This window comes from Drosophila yakuba, unplaced genomic scaffold (genome assembly GCF_016746365.2).
Source record: "Drosophila yakuba strain Tai18E2 unplaced genomic scaffold, Prin_Dyak_Tai18E2_2.1 Segkk63_quiver_pilon_scaf, whole genome shotgun sequence".
Taxonomy (NCBI): Eukaryota; Metazoa; Arthropoda; class Insecta; order Diptera; family Drosophilidae; genus Drosophila; species Drosophila yakuba.
Window position 1 is genome coordinate 152,837 of NW_025048825.1, and position 13,937 is coordinate 166,773.

General features: G+C 42.1%; 1 protein-coding gene across 1 annotated transcript; it reads left to right on the forward strand.

Annotated features, from left to right (window-relative positions):
• Positions 1–7,525: 7,525 nt before the first annotated feature.
• Positions 7,526–10,475, forward strand: LOC122319689. The gene is made up of 2 exons (XM_043207282.1): positions 7,526–8,017; positions 8,118–10,475. The coding sequence occupies exons 1-2, from the start codon at positions 7,526–7,528 to the stop codon at positions 10,473–10,475; spliced, it is 2,850 nt and encodes a 949-aa protein (XP_043063217.1).
• The last annotated feature ends 3,462 nt before the right edge of the window (positions 10,476–13,937 follow it).

Sequence of the window (13,937 nt, forward strand, 5' to 3'; positions counted from 1 at the left end):
AAACCGAGTGGGACAGGAACATTACTAGTTGTAGTGGCCAGTGTACCAGAAATCAAACAATCAATGTATGTACATATATACATGTCGGAGATGGATTTTCATTAGCGTTGTTCATTTTTGATAATTTATTTCACTGTCGCGCAGCGAGTCGCAATGGTTACTTCTGTTCTTTTCGGAGGCCAATTCGATCTGTCTTTCCTCTTCTTGTTGCGGCATTGCGCCACGCTCAGCATGGATTTTCGTTCTCCTTCCCCACAGCGCTCAACAGGCTTCCTTCTACTCAAGCTCAATCGTCTGGCTATCTTAGACTAGTCGTCAAATGTCAGTTTAGCAGGCTATATACTTTCCAATTGGAGTACACACTCCCTTCTGCACAAACTCAACCATTTGGATACCAATCCGCTCACAACTCATTATCGGATTCCTTTTCTACGTTTTTATCTCTATTAACTCACGAGTTTCTCGTTCATCGGGCAAACTGCGTACACTTTCATGTGGACACTTGTACATTCGCTTAGTCGTTAATGATTTCAACATGTAACAATCTCCATCTAGCAACTCTACTATAACAAACGGCCCTTTGTACTTAGGATCTAATTTCGTTTGGTGTCTTTCTTCACTCTTTAAGAACACATGATTACCAATCCTATATTTTACCACATGGGCATGCTTTTTATCAACTCTGGCCTTGTCATACTTCGCATTTCTTTCAATGTTTTCTTTAGCCTTCTCTCTAGCTTTCTCCAGATCTACTGGCATTTCTTCGTTGATGGTCAACATTTCTAAGGGACTGTGCTGAGTCACCCGATTAGTGGTGCAATTTATGGCCAACTGTATTTCACCCAATGCCTCCTGCCACGAACGTTCGCTAGTCTCTACTGCTGTTAACATCCCTTTAAGTACACTTATCACTCGCTTTACCTGCCCATTTGCTCTGCTAGCACCAGTTGCTATCACATGTACATCCATTTTGTTTGTGTTGCAGAACGAAATTTGCTACTTAGTGAAAACATCAATTTGTACAGTGACGTATTCCTTTTCGTCTTTCTTGCCACTCAATTTCCCACTTATGTCAATATGAATGGTATGCCACGGTATCTCTGGATGTAACTCTGTTTGCGTTTTGCCTGACGCTGATTTCGATAATTTGCATGTGTCGCAATTTTCTAAGAATTTCCTAACATATTTTACCATATTTTTAAACCAGTACTGCTCGTAGTCCTTATCTAGGGTCTTCTGCCAACCCATGTGCATTATGGCCTTGTGAAAATGATTAACAACGGACCATCTAAACGCCCTCGAAATAACAGGCAAGCATCGCGTCTTGCCATTTCTTTGAATAATACGACGCAACAGACTCTTTCTAATCTCATACGTGTTCGCTAATCCTCTCTGCATCTCGTCACTATTAGACTCGCTCATAACATTCGATATGTTATCATCGCTCTGCTGCTCGGATACTAGCCAGTTGTGTGTGATAGTTGCCAAGTCAACTCGTAATTCCACAACTTTGCTAGTATTTGTTTGTGCTCCTACAGCGACAGGATTCCTCGATAAGCAATCAACAATAGCCATTTGGCTCCCTTTACGATATTCAACGTGGAACTCAAAGAGTTGCATGAATGACCACCATCGATGCACTCGCGTGGTCAATGCCGCCTTGTCCTGACTCGCCTTAATAGAATCGCAGTCTGTATACACAGTAAACTGTCTACCGGTTAAATAATGGCGAAAGTGCTTGATGGCATTAAACACTGCCAATGTTTCGAGCTTATAAGAGTGGTATTTAGATTCTGCTAACGTGGTGCATTGCTATAATACTCGACTACCCTGCGTTTTTCTTCTACTTTGTGCAATAACATAGCGCCATAACGATTTGCGCTCGCATACGTGTGCAATTCAATTGGAAATTTGGGGTCAAAAATTATTAATACTGGATCGCTGATCAGGACTTTAATGATTCTTTGACGAATTTCCTCATGTTGTTTTTCCCATTTGAAATCATTTAATTTCGAAGTTAATTGGTACGATGGTTTCATCACTTCCAAAAATCTAGGGACGAACTGCCTAAAGTAGGATGCTAAACCAATAAATTGTCGTATCTGTCTCGGAATGAGAATCGGGATGAATTGGCACCTGATAAAAACCACTGGCCATATCCAAACTGGAAAAATATTTTCCGCCACTTAAACGATTAATCTGGTCGGATATTAACGGCAAGGGATACTTATTTGACACCGTATTTGCGTTCAACTCACGATAATCAATACAAAGCCTATCACTGCCGTCTTTCTTTTTCAAAAGTAACGAAGGGAGAGCTACTAGGTCTAATTACCTTTGCTTCTAACATTTGATCAATTTTACTATCTGTCTACTTACTATCTGTCTTTCGTCTTCGCTGATGCGATACGGTCGGCTTTGAACAGTTTTATTCATGTCTAGCAAACGGATTTCCAGTGAACCCGTGGATCACACGCCTACATGGGAACGCGCCATCAATGAAGAATTCTGAATATTTGGCCAATATAGCATTAAGTTTCACTACCAATTGAGTCGATATCGTATTTAAGGCATTTCTTATCAACTTCGTGAAATAACAATTGAAGTTTAAAATCAGAAATTTTTACAGTGGACAGAATTTGCAAATTGCTCTTGACAACATTGTCGCCTATGCCTCTCTAAACTACAAGATTATGGCATCTCTTGCCGGCAAGCTTCTCGCTAATTGTCTATTTTATTAACAAGCATTATCTATTGTCGCTGTTGCTGGTCTCTTCGTAAACACCGATGCAATATTTCCAACGTTGCCACATTTGAAACACGTAACTGTAGAACTGCCACTGCTATAGCCTTGTCTCGTCTCGTTCCTCTCTTCTCCTCTTCTCTTTCTGCACCTCATTGACTTGTGTCCGAGTTTACCGCAACTATGGCATTTAATTGGTGTTTTGTGCCTCTTTTTTTCGGGGCCTTCCTCGATTCCAGCGAATTCGTCATTTCTGACGAACGAGTGGGCTCTGAGTTGTTGTTGTAGCTCCGCACGTGTCTTTACGTTCGTTGTGAAAACCAAATGCTGAAGCCTGAGGTCGATTTGCGATGTATGTGCCAGGACCAATGATACCGCAATCTCTTCGTGCGCCATTGCCTTCCACTTGGTCAGTAATGTTGTAACCAAACGGCTGGAATCACCGAAAGGCATTCATGTTGATTTGGGCGCCCTTTCAGCATGTTCAGCAACACTGCAGCCGTTGTCTCGTTGCCTTCATAGCGTTCCAAGAACAATTCCTTGAACTGCAGCCAGCTCATTCCAGGAAAACAAATTTGCGAAAGCCACTGCGATGCACTGCCGATTCACACAGAATCATATTAGCCGTTTTGTACCATGCAGCTGCGTCGGCGTCAGCAGCTTCGGGGTTGAATGTCGGTAGAGACGCGGAAACAGCACGTGCGCCAGGCACCGACGCTTTTAATAATTCAGCTATCACTTTATTTTGCCTTTCGGCTATCGCGCGTAAACTTTCTTCCGAATTGTTTTGTAGGTGTGGTGATCCCACTTCTGATGTCGGAGATGGATTTTCACTGTCGCGCAGCGAGTCGCAATGGTTACTTCTGTTCTTCTCGGAGGCCAATTCGAACTGTCTTCCCTCTTCTTGTTTCTTCTTCCTCCTTACCTCGCATTGCGCCACGCTCAGCAGGGATTTTTGTTCTCCTTCCCCACAGCGCTCTTATACAGAAACTCTCATACACACGCTCTCTCAATAGAGCGCTCTCTCTATCTCTTTTCATTCCTTTTTATCCTCATTTATTTCCATAGCGAATACACAGAGAGACTTTTAATTAATATTAAATCTTATGAACCAGTGGTATTAGTGCATTCGCTACACACATATGCATACACATATTTATGCATAGATGCTGCCGACAGAGACCGCAAGCTGCCAAGATTTATTTTCTATGCGATCGTAACTGGCGCGAGGACTTGATCTTCGTATTAGAGACGAAAGAGACAAGGAAAAGGAAGCCAGAACACGTGGAAGAATCAGATAAAGTACAGAAGATGACAGAAAAGTAGAGAAAATCGCCGTGAGTACGAATATCGCTGATATAGGGTTGCCCATGCACTCCGACCAAGAAGCCAAGAAAGAGAGATAAAATATTGAAACGAAACGAACCAGTGATGTTGCGTCAGAATATTTTTGCTAAATATTAGTTTTAACTCAATTCTAGACATGCCTTAGAAATGTAAAGTAAAATATATATAGTGACATATCCATAAGTCCCTAAGACTTAAACACATGCCTACACACTAATACACATACAACATGTACACCCAAAAGTCTAAAGTCCATATTAGAAAAGCTCGAAACCGAGGCTTGAACGTCAATCAAATCAGAGTAATTATCAGAGTTCAGTTTGAGACCTGATTATAATCGGTCGGTGTTCTTCTCAACTAAAAATATTGTAATCATTCAGTAAAATAAAATTATATTTTTTTTACATATGAGTATTGCGATTATTTAATTGGCGCAGTCGGTAGGATCTGTTAAATAAAGAGTCCTTTTAGTACGGTACTGATCCATTGAAGGATACGCTACACAACTAGCTATCCAGGATCGGCGAATTAAAACAGTGATTCTAAAATTATTTTGAGATCCGCAAAAGAATCTACGTGAAAGTACTAAAAGAAAAAAAATCCCGTGTGGTCAGTAACATCTGCAAAACAATTTAAAATCCCGTGCGGTTGAAAACAAAATTAATTAAAACTTTTAATTCCGTAACTTAAAACAAAAAATTAAAATAATCACCGTGTATTCAGAAACTTATACAAATACACTATGGCAGTTCCGCAACTTTCGGAAACCCACCTAAATCAATTGTTAAATCATATTAAAGAACTGAACTACTACGATGTCACACCTGGCAATCTGCCTGTGTTTGTTAACCAGGTCGAGCAGCTACTCAACTTATACCCTACCCAAGATGCCAGACAAGCACATGTTATCTACGGAGCAGTAAAACGGTTACTAGTGGATGCAGCATTGCAGGTCGTGACCCAAGAAAGAGTAAACACATGGCTGGATACAAAGACGGCCCTGGCGATGGCATTCACGAGATCACAGGCCCTACATAACACTTATAAGACAACTGGAGGATACATCATACCCCGGAAGCATCTGTAAAATCATCAAGAAGCTCGAATCACAATATTGGATTATGTTTGACAAGTCCGAATTAGAAAGCGGGTGTGGGTCGTAGATAAATCAAATTAAACTGAAATGTTAAAAAGAACTGTTCAATCTGTAATAGATCGAAAATTGGCGGATAGAATTTATATGTCATTGGCACGCAAAAGTATTAATACTATTTATAAATTAAAACAAACTTCAATGAGCTAGGCCTCTATGACGTCAGTCCAGAAAATCTGCGTTCTAATAGATCAGAAGGGAACAGACGCAGGAACAGGGGAAATCATAGTTGTTTGGGAACGAGACACCGCGCGAACAAGTCACCCTTTATCTTTGTTTACATTTACATTTGCATTTGTCTGCAGCTGCAGCGGAGCTTATCAGCGGAATCAATGTAATTGTCCGCGAGCTTACCCAGTACTTTTCCAAACTTCTAACTTCTTCTAACTGTAACTTGTTTACGTCTTATGCTAGTTTAATCGTATGGCGTGAGTACAGCCAAAGCTTAAGTCAGTCACATTTTTGATCTACAAGCAAACGTACGCATCGGTATCGAAATAATTAATATTAAGTGTCTGAAAGTAACCAATAAATCAAACTAAACAGTAACACTGGCGGTTTATTTATGAACATAAAAAATTGGTCCTTCGAGAGCCGGATTACCGGAACTGCGTTTCTTTCGGGCATTTGATTTTGATTATTGGCCTTTTGGCAAACGGTGATCTATAGATTCCTACATCGTATAGAATCGTTCCCTTCTTTCGACCACCATGCGGAGTGTGATTCAGCAACGGGGCTTCTGCAAAAGCCAAATTACTCGTGCGCATAATAATGCCTTCAAATTCGTTGATGACATTCATTCAGTGCAAACAATAGTTGTCCGCCTGGCGCAACTACAGGAAAATTATTTGCGGTTCGTACGGCTCTCGGAAGAGCTGTATGCATTTAAATCGGAAGCCGATTGGGAGGACCCTGACGAGGATTTTGACGCATATGAGGACAAACATTATGCTACACACGCTATTCTCAGCAATACTTTGGAGGAGTCGAGACGGGATGTCACCTCAAACAGTGTTGATGCCACAGTTCAAGCCGCAGGCACATCCCAGAGAAGTCATGTCGATTTTCAGTTCGAGCGAATTAAACTTCCGACTTTTTCTGGAAATTATGAGGACTGGAAACATTTTTCGGACATGTTTATTGGATCGATTGCTTCCAATTCGAGCCTGACGGATTGTCAACGATTTCATTATTTAAAATCGTACCTTGCCGGAGACGCGCTTGCATTAGTTAAACATATTCCAGTTACTAATGACAACTATCGGGAAGCATGGGATCGGCTGGAACAGCGATATAACAAACAATCGCTAATTATTCGATCGTTCTTAAACAGTTTCATGAGCCTTCCGAGTGCTATAAATTCAAATATCGGCACAGTGCGGAAAATTGCCGATGGTGCAGACGAAGTTATTCGTGGTCTACGAGCTCTTAATTGCGAAGAGAGGGATCCCTGGCTAATCTTCATTTTACTTTCAAAATTGGATAGTGATACCCGCCAAGCCTGGGCTCAGTGCGCAGAATCCGAGGAAAAAGGTGTGACCATCCACCGATTCCTGAAATTTCTCACATCACGCTGCGATACCTTGGAGGCTTTTAACTTAACTCAATCAACCCAAGCTCGACGCGCAGCTACCACGCACCACGCAGACACGCATCCAAGACGGGAAGAGCCGAAGTGCACATCGTGCCAGCAGAATCACCAACTGTTTAAGTGTCCTCAATTCATCGCACTGGTTCTCAGACTCTGTTGCCAACCATCCTTGCTGACGTCATCGACGCCTGGGGAAATACTACAACCTGCAGGCTGCTCCTGGACACTGGATCTACAATAGCCTTGGCATCGGAATCATTTGTTCAGCGAATAGGCGCACGCACGGATTTCTATTCTCGGTCTCGCCGCCAACAGCGCGGGCGTTACCCGAGGACGCGCACATATCAAGCTGCGCTCTCGTCATTCGGGCCAAACTGTCGAATTGGTCTCGTTGATTCTCAACTCGCTGACGTCATCACTTCCTGCCCAAGTTATTGACACCTCATCCTCTACGTGGAGGCAAATCTGCGAGCTTCCTTTGGCAGACCCAACGTTCTGCACACCTGGAGCAATCGATGTCATTGTTGGATCGGATCAACTTTGGTCTCTATACACAGGAGATCGGAAACACTTTGGTAACGGCTTTCCTATCGCTCTCAATACTGTATTTGGTTAGATTCTTGCAGGCTCTTACTCTGCATTCAATGATTACCCTACTTCTGCGGTTACTCATCACGCGGACCTAGACACGATGGTTCGTTCATTCATGGAGATGGACAGCATTCAGCCTAACCAGGCTCTCCTGGACGCCAGCGATCCCACAGAGCGTCATTTTGCTGCCACACACAAGCGCTCAACGGACGGGGTGTACGTCGTCGAGTATCCCTTCAAGGAGAAGGCACCGCCTATTGATTCGACCTTGCCACAGGCCATCAATCGCTTCTTCTCGCTGGAACGCAAATTTCGTCGGCATCCAGAATTGAAGCAGCAGTACGAAGCCTTCCTGGACGACTACTTGCAACGTGGACATATGGAACAACTGACCTCGGCTCAGGCTGAGGAGTCCCCAGACACCTGCTTCTATTTGCCGCACCACGCTGTCATCAAACTGGACAGTCTGACTACCAAATGTCGTGTAGTTTTTGATGGATCAGGAAAGGACAGCTCTGGAGTATCGCTCAATGACAGACTACATATTGGTCCACCGATTCAACGCGATCTTCTTGGCGTTTGGCGAAAAGATGTTTCGAGGCATTAAAATCTTTAAGCCACACACCAATTATCAGCGCATTGTTTGGCGCAAGACTGAGAATGAACCTCTGCTTCATTTTCGCTTCTTCCAGAGGAAGATAGATGTTTTGAACCTATCCAGCTCCTCAACAAATCAGCTGCGGATTCACCTGTCAAAGTTCTTGGTATCCAACCCTGGGAAGGACGTTCTGTATCTCAACCTAAAGGGATGCGATGCGACCATTTCTCCGACGAAAAGAGAACTCTTGTCTCAGCTATCAAGAATTTATGATCCGCTTGGACTGGTAGCGCCGGTCACAGTTCTACTCAAGTTAATCTTCCAAGAAAGCTGGACAAGTGGCCTGCAGTGGGACGACCCCATTCCTGAAGGTCTACGTACGCGCTGGAGAGCCTTAGTAGAGGATTTGCCAGCACTTACGCAATGCCAAGTACCACGGTATATTGCGTCACCATTTCGAGATGTTCAACTACACGGATTCGCCGACGCATCCTCGCACGCCTACGGTGCGGTAGTTTACGCTCGAGTTGCAGTTGGATGCAGCTTTCAAGTAACTCTAGTTGCCGCCAAAACACGGGTGGCCCCGATCAAGCCCGTATCAATTCCACGTTTGGAGCTAAACGCTGCGTTACTTCTATCTCGATTGCTGTCTATTGTCAAAGCATCACTAACAATTCCTCTTTTCAGCACGAGCTGCTGGACAGATTCAGAAATTGTGCTACACTGGCTTTCAGCTCCCCCTCGACGGTGGAACACCTACGTCTGCAACCGAACTTCTGAGATATTGAGCGACTTTCCCCGTAGCTGCTGGAACCATGTTCGCACGGAAGACAATCCTGCTGATTGTGCTTCCCGAGGACTTCATCCGTCAAAGCTTCTGGAGCATCGACTGTGGTGGAAAGGTCCGTCCTGGCTGGCCACACCCACCTCTGAGTGGCCACCTTCTACAAGCAAGTTCAGCGTATCTTCAAGTTTCGATGTCAACACCGAAGAACGAGCCATAAAGCCCACGACTCTACATAACTTTCCTGATGAAAGTATACACGAGTTACTCATCCACAAATTCTCAACCTGGACGCGTCTTATAAGGGTATCTAGCTACTGTCATCGCTTTATTCACACTCTTCGATCTCATCATAGGAATTCGGCAACATTCCTTACGTCTGAAGAGTTGCTGGACGCACAGCGCCGACTTATTCGACATGTGCAACAAAAATCCTTTGCCAGAGAATATGCGCAGCTAGAGAATCGACGCCAGCTTAACGCTAAATCGCATCTTATTCGGTTTTCTCCGTTTCTGGATGATTATGGAGTAATGCGAGTCGGTGGGAGAATCGAGCAATCTACACTCAACTACAACGCCAAGCACCCGATTCTGATACCTAAAGATACACCACTAGCTGGACTGCTGGTTCGACATTTTCATGTCTCCTATCTGCACACTGGAGTTGATGCAACGTTCACCAATCTTCGTCAGCAGTACTGGATTCTGGGAGCCCGCAATCTCGTCAGAAAGGCAGTCTTCCAATGCAAATCCTGTTTTCTTCAACGAAAGGGCACAAGCAACCAGATCATGGGAGAGCTACCAATTCCTCGAGTTCAAGCTAGCCGCTGCTTTCAACACACAGGGCTGGACTACGCTGGACCGATCGCAATCAAGGAATCAAAAGGAAGAACTCCACGCATCGGAAAGGCATGGTTTTCTATTTTCGTGTGCCTCACTACAAAGGCACTTCACATCGAGGTTGTTAGTGAGCTAACTATACAGGCTTTCATCGCAGCCTTTCAACGATTCATTGCCCGCCGAGCGAAGCCTACTGACCTGTATTCGGACAACGGAACTACATTTCATGGAGGCAATCGAACTTTGGATGACATGAGACGTCTGGCCATTCAACAAGCCAAAGATGAGGAACTAGCAGGATTCTTTGCCAATGAAGGGATTTCTTGGCACTTTATACCCCCGTCTGCTCCCCATTTTGGAGGGATGTGGGAAGCTGGAGTTCGCTCAATTAAACTCCATATGAAACGGATACTTGGATCAAAGGCTTTAACGTTTGAGGAGCTCTCTACTGTCCTGACCCAAATTGAAGCTATCCTGAATTCACGCCCGCTGTGCCCAACTGGGGATAATTCTTTGGATCCACTGACGCCTGCTCATTTTTTGACTGGATCTCCGTATACTGCATTGCCTGAACCCTGTCGTCTGGATATGCAAGTCAATCGATTGGAGAGGTGGAACCAGCTGAAAGCCATGGTTCAAGGCTTTTGGAAAAGGTGGCATATGGAATACCTGACATCTCTTCATGAGCGGCATCTGGAAACCGAGAATCTGAAGATCGACACATTGGTAGTACTCAAGGAGCCCAATCTACCGCCCTCTAAATGGATTTTGGCCGCATCACCGCAGTGCACGCAGGAAGCGACAACAAGGTCCGAGTCGTTACAGTAAAGACTGCTCACGGATTATACAAACGCCCAATTGCCAAAATCGCTGTACTGCCTCTCTGCTGAACAACCGTTCAGGGGGGCCGGTATGTTTGGGAACGAGACACCGCGCGAACAAGTCACCCTTTATCTTTGTTTACATTTACATTTGCATTTGTCTGCAGCTGCAGCGGAGCTTATCAGCGGAATCAATGTAATTGTCCGCGAGCTTGCCCAGTACTTTTCCAAACTTCTAACTTCTTCTAACTGTAACTTGTTTACGTCTTATGCTAGTTTAATCGTATGGCGTGAGTACAGCCAAAGCTTAAGTCAGTCACATTTTTGATCTACAAGCAAACGTACGCATCGGTATCGAAATAATTAATATTAAGTGTCTGAAAGTAACCAATAAATCAAACTAAACAGTAACACTGGCGGTTAATTTATGAACAATAGTCAAAGCAATAATCAAAGATATTACCATAATAGAAACCACAGCAATTGTTATCCTGGAACGAATCAGAATAACAATACGCAACCTCAAAATTCGAATCAACCTACAATAAATCAAAATCAGTATTCAACTCGTCCCATACCGGTTAATCAAAGGGGAAATTATTACACGTTTAGAAGGGTGTTAACACAAGGCCAACAAACCAATACTCTTAACAATTCCCAATTTCCAACCTTCAACTTCAAATAATGCTAACGGTCAGATGCCGGTAAAAAGAAAACGCGAGAGTCAAAGTGGCCAAAGCAGAATGGATGTAAATTTTCATCAAACTGCCTCGGACACTTAAATGACACAGGAGGACGTACCAGTCCCCATGTACGAATAGGTTATCATAACAAAATTTACAAGGGAATGATCGACACAGGTTCATCCATCAATATCATAAGGGAACATTTAGAAGAAAAAGAAGAAGATCTAACAAGGGGCAATAAAATTAAAGAAAAGCATAATAATGAAACCCACTTTAGTATGTCCATCTGTTCAGAAATTCTATATCCATAAATTTTCCGACAATTATGATATTCTGTTAGGTCAAAAGTATCTAGAGGATACGAAGGCTAAGATAGATTATGATAACGAGACGGTAACTTTAGGTTCAAGAACCTTTAAGTTTGTGTGTGGAGAAAAGAAGGGCGAGACCGCATCTAAATGCCTCGACCCACAGCAAAAGGATGATTCTGCTCCAGTGGAGGAAATCAATCCAAAGATGCAAAAGGTTAAGACCGCACCTAAGTGCCTTAAACCAAAGCACCAAAACAGAAGAAGGAGACCGCATTACCAAAATACCTCACTTCAAAAGTTGTTAGTGACACAGTGGACAATGATGTAACACATCTCGATCCCATGTCCGTTGACAACGATATAGTCAACTTCGCGATCAACAATGAGTTACGCGAATGTAACGAGTATAGACTCGAACATCAATATGTAAAGGAAATTGAATGTTTAAAGAAAGTCCTATTCGAATATAGAACCATTCAGTACAAGGAAGGCGAAAATTTAAACTCCACCAGTACTATTAAACATGTCATCCAGACTCAGCATGAGGATCCAGTTTACCGTAAACCCTATAAGTACCCCCAAAGTGTTGACCAAGAAGTCAACAAACAAATCAATGAAATGATAGAGCAAGGGATCGATCGCAAATCGAAGTCCCCTTATTGTTCTCCTATTTGGGTGGTCCCAAGAAGGCAGACGCCTCTGGGAAACAAAAATTTAGGTTGGTAGTTGATTACAGAAATCTATACGAGATAACTGTTAAAGACAAATTCCCCATTCCTCGAATGGATGAGATATTGGATAAACTGGGTAGATGCCAATATTTTACCACCAGATAGTCAAAAGCTAATTCAAAATATTATCAATGGATGTGCAATTTGTAATCTGACAAAAACAGAACATAGAGACACAAAATTGACTTTTGAAACAACACCAGAAATATTTAACACAAGGGAAAAATATGTAATAGATTTTTATCTCACAGGTAACCAGATCTTCTTATCTTGTATTGATATTTATTCAAAATTTGCCTCACTAGTGGAAGTAAAAAGTAGAGATTGGCTAGAAGCGAAAAGAGCCATTACTAAAATATTCAATGATATGGGAAAGCCACAAGAAATTAAAGCAGACAAAGATTCAGCTTTTATGTGCATAGCTTTGCAAAATTGGTTGAGATCCGAAGGCGTACAAATTTCTGTAACAACCAGGAAAAATGGTGTATCCGATATAGAAAGATTTCACAAGACCGTAAATGAAAAGCTAAGAATCATCGGTAGTGAACAAAATATCGAAGATAGGTTTACAAGATTCGAAACAATCTTATACGTCTATAATCATAAAACTAAACATAATAGCACAAAACGATCTCCGGCAGACATTTTTCTGTATGCAGGCAGCGCAGACTTTAACGTACAACAAGACAAAATCGATAAGATCGAATATCTTAATAAGAAAAGGCATGATTTTGAAGTTGATATAAAATAGAGACAGGCTCCACTCGTAAAGAGTAAAATCACCAATCCATTTATAAAGACAGGAAGGATTGAACAAGTAGACAGTAAACATTTTGAGGAAACAAACAGCTGCAGGAAAATCGTTCATTATAAATCAAAATTCTAGAAACAAAAAAAGATTAAAAAGAGCAAATACGAGTTATCTGGAGTTATCCAGACCTGCATGTTATCACTTATCACTATTTGGTACATTAGATGAAGACGACAGGGAGGAGTTAGAGGAAAAAATTAATAACATGTCAGAAGTCTCCGTTAAAGCCCATGATCTAAACATGGTTATCGACATAATCAACAGCGGTGTAGACATAATTAATAGGGTCAAGGTGGAAAAGGAACAGAACCAACAAATTGCGATACTAATATTCAACCTACAGCAGTTTACAGAATACATAGAAGACATCGAGTTAGGTATCCAAATAACCAGATTAAGAATCTTTAACCCAAAATTACTAAAACATGATAATTTGAAACACGTAAATTCGGAGAAAATGCTAAAGATAAAAACATAAACTTGGCTCAAGACAGACACGAACGAAGTTTTGATTTTATCCCACGTTCCTAGCGAGGTCACTAAAGTTCCGATTTTTCAAATAGTTCCGTACCCAGATGAACTTAACTATATTCTTACCGAGCAAATATTCGATAAGTTTTATGTATTCAATAACCAAGTATTTCATAAAGATACAGATAAATTAATATTCGACAAATGTATTGTTGGACTTATTAAACAAGAGCAAACTCAATGCAAATACATTAAAACCCAAAGAAATTTAAAAATAAATTATATAGAACCAAATATACTTTTAACATGGAATATTCCTGAAACAGTTGTCAACCAAGATTGTACAAACAACAAAATATTAATATCAGGAAACAACATCATTAAAATGAACAAGAGAAAACGCTATAGTCGAGTTCCCCGACTATCTGATACCCGTTACTCAGCTAGTGGAAGTGCGAA

Bases quoted from the DNA above. Each gene is read 5' to 3' on its own strand.
- LOC122319689 (XM_043207282.1), top strand. From the start codon at position 7,526: ATGGTTCGTTCATTCATGGAGATGGACAGCATTCAGCCTAACCAGGCT. The intron at 8,018-8,117 runs GTTTCGAGGCAT...CGCTTCTTCCAG, and splicing joins TTGGCGTTTGGCGAAAAGAT to AGGAAGATAGATGTTTTGAA.